A 24,489-nucleotide genomic window follows, 5' to 3' on the forward strand; every position below is an offset into this window, starting at 1 on the left:
ACCTTGAAGATGTACGACTTGTTCTGTTTTTACTCTGTGTTCTAATGCAAGATAACATGTGTTTAGTTAGTGATTGTCATTTAGCACTGCAACTAAAATGCTTTGTCCCCACCCCTTTAGAGTTGCAGTGCTCTCTGTGATAGGGACTCTGAAAGTAATAAAAAGAGAGGAGCGGACAAATGTGTTCCAGGGCGGTTGGAGATTTGTAACTGTAAACACATCTCTGTCCGTTCTCCTCGCGAGTACAAAAGAATCTAACTCTCTTGTCTTTTCTGTGTTGTTCAACTTGTCTTTAATAGGTGTCAAACCTGACAGTAATTTAGAGGGATTTCTAGTTTGCAATAATTTAGTGAGGAGATAAAAATGTTTTTCTCTCTTTAAAATTTTTGCTAATCAAATAAAATAAGGTTTATGATGTTTTTTGTGAGTTTGCCTACAAACTTAGCTGGAAATCCTTGAAAATGTTTTAGAAAAATATACAGGAAATATTTTGCTGCTGTGATTTTGATGATGATTTATGTAGAACAGAGTGAAAGTTTTATGTTTGTTTTTCTATCTAAACTTTGTTCAGTTTAAACTTTGTATTTTTTGTTGACATTGACAGTAATTTAAACTTTATTTAATTATTTCTATTCTTGTCTTGTTTTTCCAGCTTTGTGTTTTTTCTTGGTTTTGTGTTTGTTGGTTTTCAGCTCTTTTCCTTTAATGAATAAAATCATCATTTTAAAACTATTTATTGAATTTAATCAAGGTTTTCTTCATCAAATATTAAAATCAGTTTGATGATCTGAAACATTTCAGGTGGACAAAAAGGCAAAACAGAAGAAATCTGTAAAGGAGCAAATACTTTTCACAGCACTTTATGTTTCAGGTCCAGAGAAATCAAGCGGTCCAGTCTGGATTTAGAAGCAGAAAGTTCTGTTTAAGGCAGGGGTGTCCAAACTTTTTGCAAAGAGGGCCAGATTTGATAAAGTCAAGATGCGCGGGGGCCAATAGTTTGTTCGGACATTTTTTAACTACAAAAGTGTCATGCAAATACACACTGTTATAAAACAATTTTCATTGTCACAATTAACTTTATTTTTCAAATGACAAAATAACCAAATATAAGCCACTCAGGCAAATGAGAACAACTCTAAAAACACAAATTCTGCTTTTCTTTCATATCTGGAGAGTCAGATAACATTGAACAAACTGTATGAAATACCTTAAATTTACATGAGATTAAAAATATCTTTGCCTCAAGAACATTTTAAACAGGAGTTATAAGTAACGCAAAGTTGTCTGTTATTATTAAATCTTAAAACAAGTGAATTTTGCTCGTCATTTACAATATCTTTCAGAAAGTAATAGTTTGTATCACATCTACAGGTTCATAACCAAATCTTACTCAAGAGTTTAATAAAAATAAGTGCCATAAATCCAGGTGCATAAATGTTTTTTGGCTCTTCACTGCTGATAGTGACAGATGTTACCGTTCAAAACACTCAGTTTCATGTCCTCAACTCTCAGTGCCACACTGTTACGTGCCAGGCAAACATTTGCAAATTCTTGCTTCTTCTCAGGGCAAAATGTTCTCCACCATTTTCATAACACAGTTTTGATAAATGTACCTTCAGTAAAAGGTTTGCCATGTTTAGCTATTAACATTAACATCGTAGCTTGCTTTGGTGGTATTTTCTTTTGACTCACAGGTCCGCGTGAAGAATCGCTGTTGTGATGCCAGTGCAGCTTGGAGTTGCTTCACTTTTTCAGCACGGTCACTTCCTGTTAGCTTGTTGTATGTGTTAGCATGTTTACTTTGGTAGTGTCTCTTTACGTTGAAATCCCTAAACAAGGCAACCGTCTCATTACAAATTAGACAAGCATAATTGCCTTGATTTTCAGAAAAGAAGTATTGTAATTCCCATCTCTCTTGAAAGCGGCGGCCCTCACTGTAAACTTTCCTCGTTTTCTTTGCAGTGGCCATGGCAGAAATGAGTGGAGAGGGGTTCGCTGCACGGAGGCAGAGACTGATAGTATTAAAGTGGTGCTGCCACCATTTGGTGAAAGGAGGAATTACAGTTTCAAGTTTTATGATTTATTTATTCTGTTTCACAGTGCAGGCGGGCCATAAATAATACATTATAAAACCGAAGCTGCGGGCCGTATGAAATCTGACCGCGGGCCGTGATTGGCCCCCGGGCCGGACTTTGGACATGCCTGGTTTAAGGTGTGACTGGAGTCCAGTTGTTCTGGGTTTCTGGATGAGTCCAGAACCTTCTGGATCAACCAAACCAGATGATCAGATCTTCTCATCTGGAACATCTGGGAGAGCTTCTGACTAAAACTACAGACATCAGGTTCAATGAGGATCTGAGATCTGAGAACGTTTCTATGAAGCATTTTAATCCTCTTGTCTCTGTTAGGTGGACAGTGGAGAAAAAGAAGCAGAAAAAAGCAGAACTAAGAACTGGGACATGATGGAAACCAGAACTTTCTGACCTCAGATCTGGAAAACAAACTTTAACTGAGACGTTACTGAAGCTTGATGTTCAGTTGATCCAAATCTAAAGCTGGTCTGCAGGGACGACTTTAGGGTTTGTTTGTTTCTGCTCACCTGGAGCACCAGCCGGGTGGAGTCAGTCTGAGTTCCTTCATCATCTACAGAGAGCTGGAGAACATTGAAGATCCTCCTGGAAAAAATGGGAGCTTTGGAAAGAAATGAGCAGGAAGAGAAAGAAAAATGGATCTTCATCACTTCTGAAGTGGACGACATCAGAGTTGGATTCAGTGGAGTCACATGAAGAACAGAACACTGAGGCTAGAATAATAAACATCATGCTAAATATTAGCTGCAGCTCCGTCAGAAGAAGCTTCAGGTTGAATCTAAAGGAGGCTGAAGATCTCAAAGTGGATGAGAGGAAACCTGATGAGCTCTACAGTCCACTAGATCCAGATCAGAACCCTGGAGAATATCTACGCTGGAAGCAGAGCCACAAGCTAGAAAAATATCCAGGTTTCTATCCAACCTGAACACAGGAAGTCCTTTCTTCTTCTGCTGCAGCTGAGAAGGTCCTGCTGCAGAACTGAAGCCACACAGTTCCTCCACAGCAGAACAGAGGAGGTTCTGGAGGAGACCAGGGTCCACATCTGGACTCAGAGTTCTCCTGAGCTTCAGCAGAGCTGCTGGCTTTGGTTCTGATCCGCCTCTGTTCTGGTGTCTGATCTTCAGAGACCATCTGAACCGACCCATCAGAACTCAGTTGAGGTGGTGGAGGATGAGGATGGGGCGCGGCGAGGAGGAGGAGGAGGAGGAAGAGTGCCGTAATCCATCTCTCTGCTGTGGAGAACCTGTTTGTCACTGATTTCACCTTCTTGTCTGCCTGTTTGGCTCTTTTTTTCAGCCAGCATTAAAATGCCGCTAATTCATTTTGGTATTCAGTCAGCACTATTATTATTTCAACATTATGATGGTCCCAAACCTATCAGTTCTTCTACTATTCTGGCTGCATACAACTTCCTTGTTCTGAGGACATTGAGTCTGTGAAAAGCATTAAGACAGACAGACAAATATGAGAAACTTTTGTGAGGAGATTCAGAGTGCAGTGGAAGAAGGAGAAGAAAACAGAGACAATGTGATTGATGAATGGTGGATTCTTGCTCCTGAATCTGAAGCTGTAAGATTACAGTGTGATGAGAATCTGAGAGATATTCTGATGAGGACAAAGAACAGGATATTGCCCCCGACTACAGTCATCAGTCTGATGCTGGAACAGAAGTCAGAGTCATCAGGGAACAGCCTTCAATAGATCCAGCTGTGTTACGCACAATTGATCAGAACCAGAACCAGAACCAGGCCTGTGTGTTCTATGCAGTAAGAGACTGGTGTATTCAGTGTTTCTGTGCTTTGAACCCTCATCCATTTTACTTCTATGTCAACGGTGGAGCAGGAAGTGGAAAATCCCACCTGATTAAATGTATTGACTCTGAAGCAAGCACTGCTCTGGATCATCAGATCCATCAGTAGCCTCTTCTACTGATGGAGAGGAGGCTGACATATCAAATCAAACTGTCATGTTGACTTCATTTACAGGAACAGCAGCTTTTTCTATCAATGGCTGTTTGTTACATTCACTGCTCAAACTACCCAGGAGTCTAAAACCTCCCATTCAAGGACTTGATACTCAACTAGATGAAGTCAGATTTGAGCTTTTAAATGCTGAAATTATTGCTACTGATGATATTTCAGTGCTTTCAAAACCTCTTTCTGCTGATGTGGATGCAAGACTGAAAGAAAAGGAAATCACTGAGATTTTGGAGGAACGTCTGTTTCAGGGTCGTTGACGTATCAGGATTTCCATCAGGGGAAATTAAACATTTAAAAATATGTTTATCCATTGCAATTATTAGAACATTTGAAATGTTGTGCACACAGAAATTATAATTAAAAATTAAAATGAGACGTTTTCAGAGGTTTTTTATCAATATGAAACAAAGTTTTTCATTTTTTTGTATTTTTCTGACAATTATGACAGTTTTTCCCCAAAAATGAACCAGTTCCATTTATAATTGTCTTATATTTTTCTTCACCATTTCATCAAACTGTGTTAAAAATAAATAAACTCCAGTCACTTGAGGAAACAGTATTAGTGATTAATATTTCTGCTCCAGAAATTAGATATTCCATTTTTAGTTCAATAAATTTACTTTTTAATTGGTCACCAAATGATTTATAGAATAAATGTCGGCCAGTAAACGGGTCAAAATCCTTTAAAAAATAAAAATAGTATTACATCCAGTAACAGTACATTACAAAAAACACAAATTAAACACCAATTTAATTCACATAAAAATTAATGTAGTAATCAACTTTGTAACAAACATTTCAAATAGATCCTCATAAAATCAGAATATTCAGTAGATTGATTTTATTTTCTGAACTTTTTAAAGTTTTATTTTAGAAACTTAATAAAAACAGAAATTTTCAATCTCCCAAATGTAAGAACAATAATGACAACTGAATAATTCAGTTGAATTTAATTTTTTTAAAGTTTCCTCCTCAGTACCGCGTAGCGATGGTCCAACAAAGAATTATTGTGATGATTAATCAGGTTAAAAATTGGCTCATTCTGAAGATTTTTAACCATTTACACCTTTTTTATACAGTTTTATACATTAAAAGATACAAAAAAAAACAGATAATTAAATCACTTGTTAGAATATATTTACAAAGTTTTTCCATCTATTTTTAAACTTTCTAACTTCTTTTCTGCAGTTCCAGGGTGAGTCTTTCTTCATGACTCTTTAAGGAATGAGAAGCTCAGCTCAATGTTTTTATCCAACCTTGTTATTAATCAGTGAAATAAGTTGGAGGAGAGACGTTTGGTTCCTGTTGCAGCTCAGTGTTAATCTGGTTAATCTGAGAGATGAGCTCCAGTCTAACACTGCAGTGAGGATTAAAACCGGCCAGACAAGGTGATGTGTCACCAGACAAGGTGACACCTTGTCTGGTGACACATCACTAATTTTGTTCAGTTTGTCTGCAACAAACTGAACAAAACTTCAGTTTGTTGCAGAAGTTTGAACCTCTGCAACAAACTGCATTTTAATCACAACCAGCTGCTGATTTTACTGGGTTTTGCTTTTTCCAGTTAAATTCTTTATTTTCTGGTTTGGGTTGAATCAGGTGTGGCCCACGTTGGCGCTGTGGCGGGTCATATCCATGTTGGTTTATTCATTAAAAACAGGTTTACTTTTTGTTATCAGATTTAAATGTAAAATATAGCAGAGATGCAGCGATCAGACCTTTTCTGTCCAACACTGATCTCCAGTTTTCATTCTGCTCTGATCTTCCAGTTCCTGGGATTTTTCCTCCAAAGAGAAAAATGTTCTGCAGGTTCTGAGTTTCAGGTAGAAGTTCTGAATGAAACAGAAAATATGAAGATTTTCCCACTTTATGCTTCAAAGGATTGACCTCTGACCTTCATGGGATGCGAATGTTTAATTTTAAATCAAGACTTTCTGAAAGGCAGAAAAATATTTTTTTATTGAAATATCTAAAGTTGAACAAAATACAAGACTAGACTGAGCAATAAATGAATCAAGTGCAGAAGAAAAAAAGTATAAGTGAAGTATAGCTGCAGCACATATAATATAAGAGATTTGACATTTGAATCTGATGCGTGTAGAAAAAAAGAAGCCAACAGAAACAGAAAATATCTAGAATTTGAGAAAAACTGCAGAATATTTCAATAAAATCTGACTAATGAATGAAAGGAAATGAAAAGGGGAAACAACTTTCTGAAAGTGAAGTTTTGAGTGGAAAAGAAAAGAAAGATCTGGATCCTGGAATAATACAGGAATAATCCCAGCGCCCATCTTTAAAGGACCAGAAGAAGAAAAATTTCCAAAGATTCAATCAGAATTGTTTCACCAAGAAATAGATTGTAGAGACTGAACTATCTGTTCAACAGTGAGAGAGTTTCTCTGACAGGAGGAAAATCTTTAGACTCTTTTGACCAGTGTTTTTCAACCTTTTTTGAGCCAAGGTACATTGTTTTCATTGAAAAAATCACGAGGCACACCACCAACCAAAAATGTAAACAAATGATACTCTATTGCCACCTATAGTCATTTTTTTTCATAAACTTTTCCATCACTGTCATCACAGTCTTGCTAGATACAATGCTCTCACCGCTCCCTGTCACATTCACGCATCACTAATTCTCTTGTTTTAACGTACAATGCTATGTACCTACTGCCATCTAGTGGTAAGAAAATTACATGATTATGCCGCTAGTCACTACTACAGCACACACATGCAAAGATAGCATATTATTTGCAGATAATTAATTTGTTTTCAAAAAATCTTTTTTAGACCAATTAGGTGAAATTTCCACGGCACACCTGACGATCACTCACGGCACACTAGTGTGCCGCGGCACAGTGGTTGAAAAACACTGCTTTAGACTCAACTCAGCACAGAAACAGTGACGAACCATAACTGGACCAGACTGTAATTCCAGGAATCAGAGGTTCAGTGAATGTGGTGTTGAAGGTGTGGAGGAGGATCAGTGAGTCAGAGGAAATTCTGTAGAAGGACAGAATGCCAGCAGGACAGTCCACATACACTGCTACTCTGTTAGAGACAGAGGAGGAGGAGAGACAAGCTTTTCTGTTATTGTGCCAGACACAGTAACCAACAAAATCAGAGCATCTCAGACTCCAGGAATGATCATTCCCTCCAAACAAACAGTCTCTATTGTCTCCTTTCCTCTTGATTCTTCTGTAACTCACTGATATATCAACTTCTCCTCTCCACTCAACCTCCCAGTAACAGCGACCAGTCAGACCAGTTCTACACAGCAGCTGAGGAAGATCAAATCTGTCTGGATGATCAGGATATGACTGAAGCTCCTCCCATGTCACCTTCCTGTTGTCTTTAGACAGTTTGAGTTTTCTGCTCACTGTGTTTGTGTCGATGGTGAGTTGACAGGAATCTGATGGAGAGAACAAACACAATCCAGCTGCAGTTATTGATCATTTATTGACACTTTGATGATGACTCCTGAATGAGTGATGTGACAGTTTGAAGATGGTTGAATGTGAGCTGCTTTGTTGTCATGAATCAGATGAAAAACACACTTACACTTCCTCAGACCTGGTGTCAAGAATGGGAGTCCAGCAGGCTCCACCCTGAAAGGAGGAGGGGGGTCAGACCATCAGTCTCTTTCAGCAGCAAACATGGACATTACATGTCTCTCAGACACACATTGTCCTCCACTGAGACAGGAACAGTCCAACATTTGGATTGCAAACTGCAGTGGATGTAGGAAGGACAGTTGGTGCTGCTGCAGCACAACTCATTTCTCCAAACACAGGAAAAGCTCCAACAGAGAGGAGAAAGGAAATCCCTCAGTAACAACCTGAAGAAACTCACTGAAGCCTAAAAGGACATCAGGAAACTAAGGAAACATTTCTGGAAGCTCAACCTGATTTAATAATCAGCATTAAAATACAATCAATCTAAACTCTGACACAACACCTGGATACCTGTTCCATCCACACTCCCACACACAGATGAAGGAATGAAACACTAAACAGCCCTGCTGCTGAAAACCTGCTGTGGCCTCACTGTAATATCCAGAAATACAAACATTAAAAAGGAGAAGCTGCATCACATTCAACAAAGAGTTCAACAAGAATCAAAGATTTGATCTCTGAGCTCAGACTCACAAACCAGGGAGAGGCTTCCATCATCACACACCTCTGACAAACACTTCCAACCTTTCAGCACTTCCTCTACCAACCAACACCACCAGGTGGCGCTGCTGCACACATTTACAATGAGACCAAGAAGAAGAAGCAGCATCCTGAATCCAGCAGCTGCAGTAATGGCTTGTAAAAGTGTCCAAGGAGCATCTGGAACCAGAACCAGCAGATCCAACAGTCCAGAGAGTCTTTGTTTGCATCTTTCCTCTCAGATTTCTAAGCTGCTCTGAGAAGGAAATGACATCATCATTCTACTGATGATGTCACGCTCTGATGTCACTGATCAAGACCTGCTGGACTTGTACATTTCCAGCATGGAGGACAGAGAAGATCTCAGCTCTGATGAGGAGCTGGCCTGCCTTCAAACTGATTCAGGGTCAAAGAAATATTTCCAGATGAAGTCAGACTAAAATGTTGGATTGTCCTGCTGTTGCAATCAGAGGCCAAGAAGAAGCTTCAAGTTCTTCTCCTGTTCAGCTCTACATTCCTGTCAGAGACTTCAGCTCCTCATGAGGAGAACAACTAAAGCCTGGAACAGACTGACACTAACATCCTGACATCTCATCCCTGAACAAAGCTTTGCAGCATCAAGGTGACTCTTAGCGCCATATATGGACAGATTTCCTCTAAAGGGGGCGGAGCCTGGATTGGAGGAACCAGCAGCAGCTTCCAGGAACAAACCTTGGGAACCTCTGGAGGAGAACATGGAGATGAGATTCCTGCTTTAATCAGTGGATTCATTGATAGAAAACATGACGACTGAAATATCTGAGAGCTGCAGCTCCATTTTCTACAGATCTGCTGGAACATCAGATAGAAATGAAGAATTTCATCATTTCACATCAAATCTGTTCATCTTCCACAGATACAACTGAACTATTGACCTGAACTGGTTCTACAGGTCTGGATGGTAAAAACATCCATTGTTTAATAAATCTCATTTCACAATCAGCTGAAATCTTCCTGGACACTAGAGTTAAATCAAGGACTGATCCATTTCCTGGATCAACATCTGTTCTTGTTTCTCTTAAACCAACCAAACATCATCAGTTCTTACCCTCTAAATATTCTTCTGCTGTTTCTCCATTTACTGTTTTGTTTCCATCCCATAATATTCCATGTGCATTATAGTCACCATATATTACTGATTATCTACACCTTTAATCTGGATTAACTGATTCTAATCTAACTTTCATAATTGTTCATTTTATCTCATTTATTATTGTCTCTATTGCTACATATTCTAGATCAGATCCTCTACTTGTTTCTCTGAACATCGATATTCTTTTTGAGATGTTGCTCATCTTTCTGTTCCTTTCTTCCTCTCACTGAATACCAATAATATCTGCTTTATGATGTCATTTATCTGTATATTTTTAACTTCCTGTCCATCAGCCAATCAGCTTCTTGTATTTTCTCAGTAGCTCCATCAGTGGAAGCCCCGCCCAGCCCATGATGCTCCTGGTTTGTGAAGACAGAGAGACAAACTGAACTCTGATAGGAAACAGTTTCAAACTGATTTTCTCTCTCCAACCTCTTGGTTCCACATGGAGCTATATTTGGCCCCCTGCTGCTCTGACTACCATGTTATTGTGGTTCCAGTAGATGGGTTGGTTTCCCAGGATCATTCAGCACCATGTGAAAGATTCCTATAGTTTAAATGGGCGGCTGTTTGAAAAGTTACAGAGTCAAAATTAACAGAAATAACTTGAGTTATTTAGCTTGTGATAAGCGACAAAATGAGGCTAACATTTTATCCATTAATTTAAAAATGCCATGGTTGTAATCTAGATATTTAATGATCAAACTAAATATTTAGCTTCAAACTAAATGTTTCCCAGCAGACTGACTAAAGACATTTCTCCCTCTTCCTCCTCTATCAGACCTTCTCTGCTCCTGCAGCAGGTTCCTCCATACCTGAGAGCTTCCAGTCTCCAGTGTGGATCCTTCAGTCCAGCCGACAGCAGCTTCACTCCTGAGTCTCCTGGATGATTGTAGCTCAGGTCCAACTCTTTCAGATGGGAGGAGTTGGAGGTCAGAGCTGAGGCCAGAGAAGCACAGCCTTCCTCTGAGACCAAACAGCCTGATAAGCTGCAGACACACAATTCAGCACATGATGAGAATATGAGAACAAAGATCTGGGGACTCATGTATAAAAGAGTGTGCAGTTTTCACATGAAACTTGGCGTACGGAAAAATTTAGAAAAGTGCGGCGCACAAAACAATTCGGATGTATAAAGCTGTGCGCACGCATGTTGCTGCACAGCTTTTCTTTATGCATCCCAGTTTGCGGAAAATTGAGCGTAGCTGCTGGTCCGCCATGTTGTCACCCATAAATATATATGCACATTTTTATAAATACACAAAAGTCTGCCACCACATGAAGCAATAACCACGGCAACGTCCTTATTTATAGCAGTATAAATATTAATAATAATAACTATATATTTTATTTAAAAGGTGCTTTCAGGACACAGATGGTCACCTCACAAAAATAGAAATAATACATTTTAAGGGAAAAAAATCCAAGTAAATAAATAAATAAAGAGATCGTGCAAAGGCCTGTTAGAACAGTAGCGTGTCCAGCAGGTATTTAAAGAATGACAGCGTGTCAGAAAGTCATTTGAGTGGAAATGTGGATTCTAAATAGTGGTATCGTGTGCATAAGTTGTACATTTACAGAATAGAGATGCTTTCTGTCCATAACACACATTCACAAAGCGGGCAGCTCAACTCAAGGATGACTGCAGCTGGACCGGTACCGCACAGCTCTTTCTTTATGTTCTGCTCAGAGATCCAGGATGATCAGTCTGGGTTAATCTAAACACTAATAAACCATCAACATTTCCCAACAGATCAGTATGATCAATCGCTCCCTCTGAATCCTTCCATTGGCGATGTTCTCCATCAGAGCCAAAGCACTCCACATTTACGCAGCTCACCTTTGCGCAGCTACTTGAATACGTGTGATTATACACACCTTGATCACTTTAAGAATAACCAAACCTTTTCTGGAGTTAATCTGCTGATCCAACCCTGTGTTTTTTTCAGTCAGAATGAAATTACCCCACGGATGTACATTCAAGTGAATTTTTCACATCCTTCTATTTTTATTTTCGTTATTTTGTGTGCGTGTTATTTTCTGAGGATAAATGCGGTTGAGTTTTATAGTTTACGTTTAAACAAGAAAATATTAAAATCATGAAAAAACACCGGGTTTGATGCTTCTTGGTCTAAATAACACTAAATGTAGTCAGATTTTAGTGTATTTAGGTGGGTTTTAACGCTTTGTAGTTTGATATTGTTCACAGAAAACGTTTGCATGGCTGAAGCACATTTTCACGCCAGAGAAAAAGTGTGCATATATTTACGCAAACTTCAACACAAAGTTGATTTTTATACATGCCGACTTGTGTGTAAAATATGATGCCGCACATTTTTTGTGCACACGCACGCTTTATGCACGAGGCCCCTGAACTGGTCATTTTCCTGACATGAAAAAAGTAAATCAATTGTGCTTAACCTGTCAATAAGATGAAATAGTAATAAAACTCATTTCATTCCATGGGTAATTAATGTCAAGATTTGTTACACGTGGAGCGGGTCAGAAAAAACATCTTTCATTTTATGTGATCCAGCCACTGTATTTGGAGAAGATTTTTTATTTCCACCCCTGATCCAGAATTACATTACCTGAGAGTTTCCAGGTTGCACTTTGGACTCTTCAGTTCAACAGAGAGAAGCTTCACTCCTGAATCCTGCAGGTTGTTGTTACTCAGGTCCAGTTCTCTGAGACTGGAGGACTGGGAGCTGAGAACTGAGGACAGAGCTTCACAGCTTCTCTCTGAGAGGTTACAGCCACTCAGTCTGAGGAGACAGGGAGAAAAATCTGTTATTAAACAATTTATAAAAATTTGTGTTTTTCCGTTCAGTCAATAATGTTTTTCTGGGAAAAATAGAAATATTCTACAACAAAATTAACTACTGAAATATTTACATAATCTAATGGGCATAAATCTGGTTTCACCAAGATTGCGAACATTTTACCTGAGAGTTTCCAGGTTGCAGTTTGGACTCTTCAGTCCAGCAGAGAGAAGCTTCACTCCTGAATCCTGCAGGTTGTTGTTACTCAGGTCCAGTTCTCTGAGACTGGAGGACTGGGAGCTGAGAACTGAGGACAGAGCTTCACAGCTTCTCTCTGAGAGGTTACAGTCACTCAGTCTGAGGAGACATGGAGAAAAGTATGCTATTAAACAATTTAAGAAAATTTGTATTTTTCCGTTCAGGCAATATTGTCTTTCTTGGAAAGTGTGACGGAGGAGCCGTCACAAGCTGGGACTTAATTATAGAGTCCGTGTCAGCATGCAAGCATGCCCACACACACATAAACACACAAACACAATCGCTAACTTACTTTTTGTTGCAGCTTAAACTGATGCGGTTCATCGTGGGTGCACACGTGGTGTTCCTGCTTCAGTTAACATTCATCCTAACCTGTTATTTTCAGCATCAAACATTTTTCCGATTCTATTTTCAAGTAAGGTTGTTTCCGGATTGTGGTGTGCCGGGAGGGAGTCACATGATGACATAGTGATGTCATCAGAACATACTGAGTGTTTTCTATTAAATTGAGTATTGTATTTTTGTTTACAAGTTTATTTATATATTTTTTTTCTCTCATTATTGTTAGAAAAATTATCTAAGTTCATTTACTTGTGAGTTTATTTGAAAAGTTATGTTTTCATATTATTATTTTGTGTGTTGTTTACTTGACTCCTTTTCTTCTGTGATAAACTATTAACCATTTTGTAGGATGTTTCCCTGGAGGCTAGAGACGTTTGCACATTCCTGTGTTGTCAGCTTCCTGTGGGGCTGATTGGTTGCGGTCAGCCTCTTGCCCTTGTAAGGGCATGTCCACAGAAGGTTCCAGAACATCCTGTAGTATAGGTCATTGGTCAAATTCTTTGTGTGACTGTGTGAAAAAGCCCAACCTCCTTTTTCTATACATAATAAAGAGCAATGCAGAGAAAGATCTGGCAGAGTTGATCCCAGACAGTGTTTGACAGCGGTTCTCTGCGTCTGTTTTCAGCTCTCCTCTTCTGCAGAAAAGTAATTTGTGTCTCTGGTTGATTCTTTGCAGGTTAGGAACTAAAATAAACATATCAATTATAATCATTTTGTATACTTTAAGAGTTTATTTGAGTTAGAAGTAACTGCTCAGTTTTTTTTCGCTTGTTTGGACTTTCTTGTTTGGACTTTTGCTTGTTTGGACACGCAGTCTGTGGCTAGACTCCTAAGACGTCACAATGAAGGTGATGGACTCTAACAATGAAGGTACTGCTGTTTATCTGATTTTATCCTGCTTTGGATGTCCTTTGTAAATATTTTGCACCTGCCACCTTGTTCACCTGAAGAAACGCTTAATAAATTTCACTAAAGTGATCTCCGGCCTTGGCCAGTCATTTATGTTTGACCAAGTCATAATAGAACCCCATCACAAAAAGGTAGAAAGATTCTACAACAAAATTAACTACTGAAATAATATTTACATAATCTAATGGGCATAAATCTGGTTTCACCAAGATTGTGAACACCTTACCTCAAAGTTTCCAGGTTGCAGTTTGGACTCTTCAGTCCAGCAGATAGAAACTTCACTCCTGAATCCTGCAGGTTGTTGTTACTCAGGTCCAGTTCTCTGAGACTGGAGGACTGGGAGCTGAGAACTGAGGACAGAGCTTCACAGCTTCTCTCTGAGAGGTTACAGTCACTCAGTCTGAGGAGACAGGGAGAAAAATCTGCTATTAAACAAATTATGAAAATGTATTTTCTTTCAAATCAACAACATTTTGCTTGGAAAGAGTAGGAACAACCTTATTTTACACACATTCATGTTGCCTTTTGTTGTGAACCAGTTCATTCTATAGTTAGTCCTCCAGCCTTAAAGGACAGAACAACAGGCAAAAAGGAGGATGGAAAGATAATTATAAGACTCCACGATGAACTAAATTAATCCAGTTGCAATTTTAATATGAAGAGGAGAAGTTTTGCTGCTTGAATATGAAACAATATGTCCAGCTTTGCTGAACGAAGTGCGTTTCACTTTTGCTCGTCCCCCTAGTGGGACACTTTGGAGAAACAATGCATCAATATATAAACTGAAACATGAATATATATTTACCTCTTCAATAGCAAAAAAATCAATCAAAAAATTTATGCAGTAACAATTTGTGACCTTACAGAGCTTTGTTGGAGGTTTTAACCACTGGCAGCAGCCTCAGAAGAACCTCCTCTGAAGCAGAGTATTTCTTCAAGTCAAACACATCCAGTTCTTTTCCTGATGACAGTAAGATGAAAACCAGAGCTGACCACTGAGCAGGAGACAGTTTATCTGTGGAGAGACTTCCTGAACTCAGAGACTGTTGGATCTCCTCCACTAGAGAACGATCATTCAGTTCATTCAGACAATGGAACAGATTGATGCTTTTCTCTGCAGACACATTCTTACTGATCTTCTCCTTGATGTACTTAACTGTATCCTGATTTGTCTGTGATCTACTTCCTGTCTGTGTCAGCAGACCTTGTAGGAGTCTCTGATTGGAGTGCAGTGAAAGTCCCAGGAGGAAGCGGAGGAACAAGTCCAGGTGTCCATTTGGACTCTGTAAGGCCTGGTCAACAGCTCTCTGATGGAGATTATTTATATTTGATCTGCTAAAAAATGTAGAGAAAAATGATGGTGTATTTTCTTTCATCAGGTTGACACCAGAATTGGTGAAAGTCAGATGAACATGAAGAGCAGCCAGAAACTCCTGAACACTCAGATGGACGAAGCAGAACACCTTGTCCTGGTACAGACCTCTCTCCTCTTTAAAGATCTGTGTGAACACTCCTGAGTACACTGATGCTGTTCTGATATCGATACCACACTCTGTCAGGTCTGATTCATAGAAGATCAGGTTTCCTTTCTGCAGCTGACCAAAAGCCAGTTTTCCCAGAGACTCAATCATCTTCCTGCTCTCTGGACTCCAGTGTGGATCTGTTTCAGCTCCTCCATCATACTTGACCTTCTTCACTTTTTCCTGGACCACCAGGAAGTGGATGTACATCTCAGTCAGGGTGCTGGGCAGCTCTCCTCCCTCTCTGGTCTCCAACACAACCTCCAGAACTGTAGCAGTGATCCAGCAGAAGACTGGGATGTGGCAGATGATGTGGAGGCTTCGTGATGTCTTCATGTGGGAGATGATCCTGTTGGCCTGTTTCTCATCTCTGAATCTCTTCCTGAAGTATTCCTCCTTCTGAGGGTCATTGAATCCTCTGACCTCTGTCACCATGCCAACACACTGAGGAGGGATCTGATTGGCTGCTGCAGGTCGTGTGGTTATCCAGAGGAGAGCAGAGGGAAGCAGTTTCCCCCTGATGAGGTTTGTCAGCAGAACGTCCACTGAGGTGGACTCTGTAGCATCAGTCAGGATCTCCTTGTTGTGGAAGTCCAGAGGAAGTCGACTCTCATCCAGGCCATCAAAGATGAAAAGAACCTGGAAGTGTTCAAAGCTGCAGATTTCTTTGGTTTCACTAAAGAAATAATGAACAAGTTCCACCAAGCTGAACTTTTTCTCTTTCAGCAGATTCAGCTCTCTGAAAGTAAATGGAAATATAAACTGGATGTTCTGGTGGGCTTTGTCTTCAGCCCAGTCCAGAGTGAACTTCTGTGTTAAGACTGTTTTCCCAATGCCAGCCACTCCCTTTGTCATCACTGTTCTGATTGGTTGATCTCTTCCAGGTGGGACTTTAAAGATGTCTTCTTGTCTGATTGTTGTTTCTGGTCTGTGTGGTTTCCTGGATGCTGTTTCAATCTGTCTGACCTCATGTTCATCATTGACCTCTCCAGTCCCTCCCTCTGTGATGTAGAGCTCTGTGTAGATCTGGTTCAGAAGGGTTGGACTTCCTGCTTTAGCAATCCCCTCAAACACAGACTGGAACTTCTTCTTCAGACCAGATTTAAGTTGATGTTGACAAACTTCAGCAAGACGTTCTAAATTAAAACAAAAAGTAAAATAAGAAACTAAATAAAATCATCTTCTGAAGATGATTTGAATAAATGTGATTCCATCTATTGATGTGTGACTTATCCATCATGTAGAATCTTTGTAAAAATCCTCTTACTGTTCTGCAGATGGTCAGCCAGCTCCACGTTCTTCATCCTCCTCAAGAAGTTCAGTGTGATCTTCATGAATGCCTCTCTGTTGCTCCTCCTCTGCTCTTCATCACCACCTTCCAACACCTCATTATCCTCTTTCTGACTCTCTGAGCATTCTGGGTAATCTGGATTCAGTAATTTCTGGATTTTCTTCAACTCGTTCTTCACAAAAGTGATAATGTTGTCCTCCAACAGCTGGAACAGAATAATATATAAAGGAAACATCAGACTGAAATCATGGAGAAAAACACCAGATGTATGTTAGACAGACTGACAGTCTTCTGGTCTACAAAGTACAGCATGGAGATCACTGAACAGAACCCATGGAAAATTAGTTGCTGCTCATGTACAGACCATCAATATGGAGTCCAGCTGTGTTTGATGCTGCTGGACAGATGGGCCACTAGGAACCTCTGAGCTCTGCTGGTCCCCTCTGTGGAGGAACCAGGAACAATTAGGAAGTCAGGAAATATTCATCCATCAGTATTCACATGCTTTAAGTTTTTAAAGCATAAGAACAGAGCATCACATAAATGCAATACAAAGAATTTAGAAAGAGAAAGAGGAAGATGAACTACAAGGTTGTAGACCAGTAACCTAGTAGATATTTCAAAAAGTTCATGCTGAACTTGGACTTCAAACACTCCACACTGTCATTAGATCTGATGCTGGTGGAGACAGTTTCCCAGAGCTTGGGGACAGTGGAAGTGAAGGCTCTGTCCACACAGGTCTTCAGGATAGTGTGGGACATCCATCAGGTTCTGATGACTAGATCTGAGGTGATGTGGACATGGAGGAGATCTGAGATATACGAGTGTGTGTCCATGTGGGATCCTCTCCTGGATGTCATAGTGGGGGTTTTAAAACGGATCCTGTAGCTCACATGTTATCTGTCCACACAGAGACAATCAGAAAGTAAAGGTCCATGAAGTGATATCTGGATGTGAGCAGTGAACCTGATGATCCAAGTAGTTGTAAAGATTTAATGTTCCTGCTGATCCCACAAAGAACCAGTAGAACCTCTGAAGGTCAACATCAGCTCAGGTTGGTTGAGTTCCAGCAGATCTCACCAACCACATCATGAAGCTTTCCTTCTCTGCTTAACTGGTCTCACAATGCACACAGGAACCAAGTCCTGATGGACCAGAATGGCTTTACCAGGTATTTCACAGTGGAAATGTGTTCCACTGTTAGTCTGACATGGAGCCAGGAAGCAGAGGAACATCATCCACACCCATAGATGAAGATATGAAAAGCAGAAAGTTTTGTTTCTCAGACCAACATGTTGGTTTGAAATGACTGAGAGAACAGTTTGGTGATTTTTAGTGTTGAGCTCTGACATGGAGAAGAACCAGGAATTATTTAAACTCTCACCATCCAAGGAGGATCTGATGGAGCTTCAATCAGAACTGAATGTTCAGTTAGAGACCATCTCGTTCTGAATGAGACTCACAGGAGGCATAATTCAGTTTTACTGTAGAAATGGAAGATGAACAAGGTGATTCATCTTGTTGGAATCTCAGAGATGCAACTGGAATCAGAAAATTAATTCATAGAAACCTTTTCTTTCAGCATTAATCTGTGTTTAATCGGACTTGGAGACTAATCCAAATATAAACCTAGAAATTAAATTTAATTCTGCCTTTGTGTTTCTGTGTTAATATTAATATTTGATTAAATAAATGAGTCTGTTTCATTTGGAAAAATTAAGTCAGTGCAAAACAGAAGAAAATGCAGTTAAATGTTTGTGGGTCAAAGGTCATGTCAACATGATAGTTTATGTGTCTTGATTGAAAAGTGAGTTCATTATGGGTCATTTTTGTCCCCGTTATTCATCAGCAGTAATTGGGTGATTCTCTGAATTCAGTACATTTTGGGGTCTCAGATTACTTAAAAATATACCACAATAAATTATGTTTTTGATCACTGCATCTATTGAAGGACTCTTTATACCTCCAAGAAAATATGTCTCCCAACCTCATTCATAAAATCCCAAACAGTATTACGAATTTCTTTGTTACTTAGGTTGCTTTAAATTCAACTCCGTAACGGGACAATTTTATTCCTCTATGACTATATATCTATAATATAATTAAACTAATTCTTCCAGTTCCTTTTAGATGACATGTCCCTTGATTAAAATAACTAATTGTACGTCTATTTTATTTGATTCTGAATCATAATAATTAGACTGATAAGTAGAATATGGCAACTTGTTGTAAAAGCGATTTTCATAAATCATAAAAATAAACTTTTAAATAAACATTAAATCATGTTATTCTATGTTTTTGAATCATTCTTTAAATTTTGCATACAGTCCAACAAATATTAGTCTAATATTTGCTGTTATTATAAAAAAAATTATAACAATGTATCAAGTACCGGTTGAACCCATTGTAACAGTTGACCAGACTGTAACGTTGTTGAAGATTTTTACTAAAAGTTGCCATAAGTCCACATTAGCTGGGTTATGGAGCAACATATGATATGATGAAAACAAGAAATTAATGTGTTTCAAAGACAATTCTTTACTTTTTCCCAAACAACAATAAATATCATTTACATGCGGAACGGCGTTGAAAGTTTGAGCTTGACAATGACGATCTTTGGCGACAAAAATAACCAAATATAGGTAAGAAACTATACTATCACTTAAATCTTTTTACAGTGTGAGTGGGAAAAGACTTAACACTAGGATGGCTAGGTTTTCGATTTCTCCCCAGACTGGCTGAAACAGGGCCACAAGACCCTGTCCAAATTGACAAATCTGATGGCTCAAATTAGCCTCCATTCATCCATTCTTCTATTCTTCTAGTGATGTCACTTCCAGGGTGCTGTGGAAATTGGACTGAACCATTATTTATAAAAAGGAGGGATTGGTCTGCTGTTATGGGGTTAAACAAAACTGGAGGGACATGATTAAAAAGTGATATTTTATAAATAATTAATTTATTTTTCTCATGTTTCTTTTATATAGATTAAAGTATACCTAAAAATGTTTAAAATGGTACAAACAACTTGCAGTTACTGGTTAGTTTCATTTGTTTAATATTCAATGAAAAATTAACATTGGTCAGTGGGAACATGCTCATTTGGCTGACCTCTACGCTTCAACAACCCATCAAATCTTTCAAAACATAATTTTTAAAATATATTTGCATGTTATAATATCAAGACACATGGATATTTCTATTTCTTGATTTTTCTCAAAAAATGTGGTTTCCAATACATGAAAATCTTTGAGATAAACCCGTGAGACACAAAATACACCGAATTCAGACAATGACACAATTGCTTATGGTGTCAGTAACTGGCCAGTAGGGGGCAGTATCACTACATGAATGATGGTCAAATGGATCTCAGGGACTTGTAGAAGCTCTGGGTAGAGAATGTGGATCTAAACGGACCTGATTATTACTCAGAAGTTCTTTCATTAATTTTTGCGGTACCAACGATCCATTTGGATTTTACTGTCTCTACGGCACCATGTTACCATGGAGACATCAACGTCATTGATGTAATACATATGATGGAAAAATAATCTGAAATTCATTCTAATGTTCCCATGACAACAGAAGCCATCAGAACGTTTTATCATCACATGGCCACAATGGACCTTACCAGAGGGGCCGCTTTTCATTGGCTGATGCCCATTCTACGTGGTCACGTGCGTGGCTGTCTCACAAACACACTTAGCTTCCCGTTAGCTAAGTACAGCATAAAGGCAGAACTGATCAGTGTTGTATAGTAACGAAGTAAAAACACTTCACTACTTTACTTAAGTATATTTTGGAGTACTTCATACTTTCCTCGAGTATGAACATTTTTGATGACTTTCACTTTTACTTCACTATATTTCCGAACTTAATTGCGTACTTTTACTCCGATACATTTTCAATGTGTGGTTTAGTTACTCGTTACAAAAAAGCGAGAGAGAGAAACGCAAGTGTTTTGATCCCACCTACTGATTAGCAAGTAGGCTACCGAACAAAGTCCGTAGCCTACTTGCCTGGGCTTGTTCATCACCTCCAATAGGATACACCTGTTTCTCTTCTCCCATTAAACACAAAGCAAGTCTCTCAATCAGCAGCAGCCACATGGAGGAGGAGACGGAGACCACAACGACTGCAACTACACGGACACGGCTCCAGGGGAACCACCAGCTGGTGATGAGAGCCCATGGCCTTATTTTAACACAATACATGCTTTCGTGGGTGTTAAAGATTCGTCGTACCGCATGCAGTTTATGTTATTCCTGCCCGAAGATGTGGAAATTCTATCTTACAAAAACTCCCCGTCCAACTTGAAGAAACACATCGAGGTAACGTCTTATGAAATGGTTATAATCCTCCTGTTTCAGTAACTATAGCTTGGTCACTAGGCACTACTGTATTGTGAAACGTTGACCATAAATGAACTTTGTTTGGCATTGTTTCAGTTCCATACGTGGTGTATTTAGCTTAGGCTTAATGTTGACTGTAGCAGGCTACCTAGACTCCTCTGTTAAAGGGGGACAGAAGCCATAGCGATAGCAATTTAGACTAAATTTAACGAATATAGGAAAGGCATGCAAGTTCAAAACCAGGTTTACAAAAAAGGTCTCCCTCTTCAGATGCCAATAAGCTGCATTTCCCTCCCAATTCTTTTTTTCTTTTGCATAATGACCAGTTGTGTGCACCACCTACTGACTGTAGGATTGACTGATTCACTGATTTGTGAAGTAGAGTAATCGTAACAGCTCTTTTTTCTTCATGTTGGCCGCATTTTCTGTACTATTTATTTTTCTCATTTTCAGCACTGACCTTACTTGAAGGGAAAACTTAAGGCTTACAAAAACTTTGTATTTTCTGTCCTGGAGGGTATACTAAGAAGCTGGTTCAGTTGTAAAGCAGGTTAAGTTAACCTTAACCTAGGGAAAGCACCTAATTTTCTTAACTAAATGATGCCTGCAGGTATATCTATTAGCAGGTTTAATTTTGCCTGCACTTGGTTGGGTACATTATTTTAAGTGTATTTGACAAGTTTACCAAAATATAAAAAATGTCATTCAAACTGCATTTGCTTTGTTTTACTTTTTACTTGTACTTTTCATTACATTACTTGAGTACATCCATTTTTACAGTAATTTCCATACTTAAGTACAAGAAGTTTCAGATACTTTAAGACTTTAACTCAAGTAACATTTCAGTCAGTGACTTGGACTTTTACCAAAGTCATATTTTGGAGAGGTACCTATACTTTTACTTGACTCTGAGATTTCAGTACTTTATACAACACTGGAACTGATACAACTTCTACACCTTAGCACCAAGTACAGCTAGTCAATCAACCATAGCTGTGATCAGGGAAGCGCTGATTAGTAATCGAGAAATAAATATTAAGCCTGGAAACTTGATATCGTAACGGACTGAATGTTATGTTTTTAACGTAATCTTTGCTCGGCTTGCGGGGCGCAGGCGGTTGCCACGGTAACAGGTGTGAGAGAGAGAGAGTAAAAAGGTAGGAGTGGTTTTGAGTTGATCACCTGTTCAGGTTATTTTACCTTTGTTTCCCTTTGCTGTGGCGCATTACAGCCGCTGTAGTTTCTAAACGTTGGACTAACTACCTCGTTCGTTTGTGAGTTTACGTCATTCACAACAAACATCAAACAGAACAAATATATTTCATAAAATTTTAACAAACAAATGGCTTCCATCGCGATAATTATGTGAAATTAAATTAATTATATCCCAACTTCTGAAGATTTGCCTTTACCTTTACAGAGCTCTTTGGTTCCTCCTATCAGTCTGTAGCTTCTCATATTGAGGTTATCAAACCAAATTTCAGATCTACCATAACTGACTGACACCTGCTGGCCTCAGGTTTGCAAACCAGCTTGTGACTGAGAAACCTGTAACCTCCTCCCAGATGATGACATGAACCTGTTAGTTCCTCTGTCCATTTAGTAGCTGATATATTGTGAAAATCCAGTAGAAATGATGCACTAATTGAGTCACGTTTACATAGAAACAACGCACCGCGAGGCTTTGCTTGTGAGACTTGCGGTCACGTGGGTCGGTTGTGGGCGGAGCTTGGTAAGGTCACAATAACAGATATAAACTGAACAGTTACAGCAGTTAGAAACATCTCACCTCTCTGATGGTGGAGATCCAGGAGATTTAAAGTCAATGAGAAACTCTTTGGAATCGTTGCTCTTAAAGGACACGCAGCTGGGTTCTGGTTCTGGTTCTGGTTTGAGTCTCTGATGGATCCTGACAGAAACATGATGGTTAAAACTTAATCAGCAAAGAGGAGCAGCAGCAGCTTCATCACCACGTCTGTTCTGGCCTGATATAGTGAACGCTGTGTGAAAATGGCTGTGGACAGTTAGAGATGGTGACCTCACCTCTGACCTTTGCTCTGGCTCTCATCTTCCCCACACAGAGTGGTTTTAGAGGGAGGGACTCCCTCCTCTCTGTCCTCACACTGATCCATGCTGCTGAATTCACATCAGCTCACACACACTTTCTACCTTCACCTGCAGAGGAAACACACATCATTCATCTGCACATCAACTCTGATCATCCTTTACATCATTAGAGCTGGAAAAAGATCAGCTGCTCCTCCTCTGATTGGCTCTTCTTCTCTGCTTCATATCAGTGTCAGGTGAATGCAGTCAGACAGCAGAGAGGCAGAGGAAGCTGCCATCAGCTGCTGCACTTCTACTATCAGTCCACTAGATGGAGACATGGAGCAACATTTACATTCACTGATTCAACCTGAACAACAGGAAGTATTTTAGTTGGTTAATTACTAAACTCTACAAGTGGATTTTCTGCTCCTTCAAAGATTAACTATTTTATAATCTGACTGAATTAAATATATTTTAACATCATTTTATTTTGAAAGGAAGAAACAGGAAATTGTTTTTTCTGACTTTAATGGTGGAGACAAGAGTTTGATTCCAGGAAATAAAAACAAGAAGCAGTTTGTTCAGAGAAGAAAATAAAGAAAACCAGCTACTCAATAATCTTACAATCCTTCAAACAGCAGAGATATTAATTTTTGAGCTAAAATCAGAAGTGAACATTTTCTCCAAACATCAGAGAGCAGAAACAAGCAGGAATATTCTGATGACAAAGTTCAAGTAGGAAACAAAGCAAACTTACAGTTTGTTCAAATAATCCAAAGAGTTGATGAAGAATATCTGAACAACGAACTAAGACCCGACAGAACCACGGCAGATCCACACTGGTGCCACACCTGTACAGGTGAGTTTAAACTGAAAGTGTTATGATGAGAAATGAGCACAGACTGGTCTGACTGGTCAGACTGACTGGGAGTCGGAAGAAAATGTTCTGTTGACGTCTGAAGACAGGATCACTTCTCATAAATCTGGATCCGCTGTTATTCTGTTGATCCAGGTTCTGTTCAACACCAATTGAACCAGAACCTTTTCTAACTTGTAACCAACTGAACTCTTCATTAGTGGGGGTTTGTCACCCTCTGGGAAAAATTGAGACCACTTAAAATGATCAGTTTTTGTGATTTTATTTTTTTATAGGCATATATTTGAGTAAAATAAACATTGTTCTTTTCTTCTATGAACTACTGAGAACATGGCTCTAAAATTCCAAGCAAAAATTGAGTATTTGCAGAAACTGAGAAATAGTGAAAATAATGAAAAAGTTGCAGTGTTTTTAGACCACAAATAATGAAAGGAAATCAAGTTCATTTAGAAACATTACTGATATTTTAACTCAGAAGTTTAGAAATCAATATTTGGTGGAATAACTAGGTTTTCAAAGGGGTTCTCAGTGGTGTCTTCACTTTTTTTCAGAGCTGTATGACCACGACGGTAAAATGTGATCAGAAACATAACTAGTTGTAAGGTTTCATTTATCAAGACATGAATGACTTTAGTGTTTGTTTCTGCTCACCTGGAGCACCAGCCGGGTGGAGTCAGTCTGAGTTCCTTCATCATCTAAAGAGAGCTGGAGAACATTGAAGATCCTCCTGGAAAAAATGGGAGCTTTGGAAAGAAATCAGCAGGAAGAGAAAGA

General features: G+C 39.1%; 2 protein-coding genes across 2 annotated transcripts in view; both read right to left on the bottom strand.

Annotated features, from left to right (window-relative positions):
• The window catches only part of LOC116724487 (NLR family CARD domain-containing protein 3-like), a 638,369-nt gene that overhangs the window by 142,255 nt on the left and 471,625 nt on the right, over positions 1 to 24,489 (bottom strand). The window lies entirely within an intron of this gene.
• On the bottom strand, positions 6,458 to 22,921 carry LOC116724445 (NLR family CARD domain-containing protein 3-like). Its single transcript, XM_032570163.1, has 11 exons — positions 22,833 to 22,921; positions 22,579 to 22,698; positions 16,802 to 16,880; positions 16,414 to 16,642; positions 14,491 to 16,282; positions 13,853 to 14,026; positions 12,301 to 12,474; positions 10,171 to 10,344; positions 7,631 to 7,677; positions 6,943 to 7,481; positions 6,458 to 6,493 (listed from the first exon to the last, which is right to left on the bottom strand). The coding sequence occupies exons 1-10, from the start codon at positions 22,919 to 22,921 to the stop codon at positions 6,958 to 6,960; spliced, it is 3,402 nt and encodes a 1,133-aa protein (XP_032426054.1). The 3' UTR covers positions 6,458 to 6,493; positions 6,943 to 6,957.

This window comes from Xiphophorus hellerii, chromosome 8 (genome assembly GCF_003331165.1).
Source record: "Xiphophorus hellerii strain 12219 chromosome 8, Xiphophorus_hellerii-4.1, whole genome shotgun sequence".
Lineage (NCBI taxonomy): Eukaryota > Metazoa > Chordata > Actinopteri > Cyprinodontiformes > Poeciliidae > Xiphophorus > Xiphophorus hellerii.

Coding starts and splice junctions, on each gene's coding strand:
- LOC116724445 (XM_032570163.1), bottom strand. CDS start 22,921: ATGGATCAGTGTGAGGACAGAGAGGAGGGAGTCCCTCCCTCTAAAACC. Junction 16,643..16,801: donor AGCTGGACTCCATATTGATG/GTCTGTACATGA, acceptor ATTCTGTTCCAG/CTGTTGGAGGACAACATTAT. Junction 10,345..12,300: donor TGCAACCTGGAAACTCTCAG/GTAAAATGTTCG, acceptor GTGTGTCTGCAG/CTTATCAGGCTGTTTGGTCT.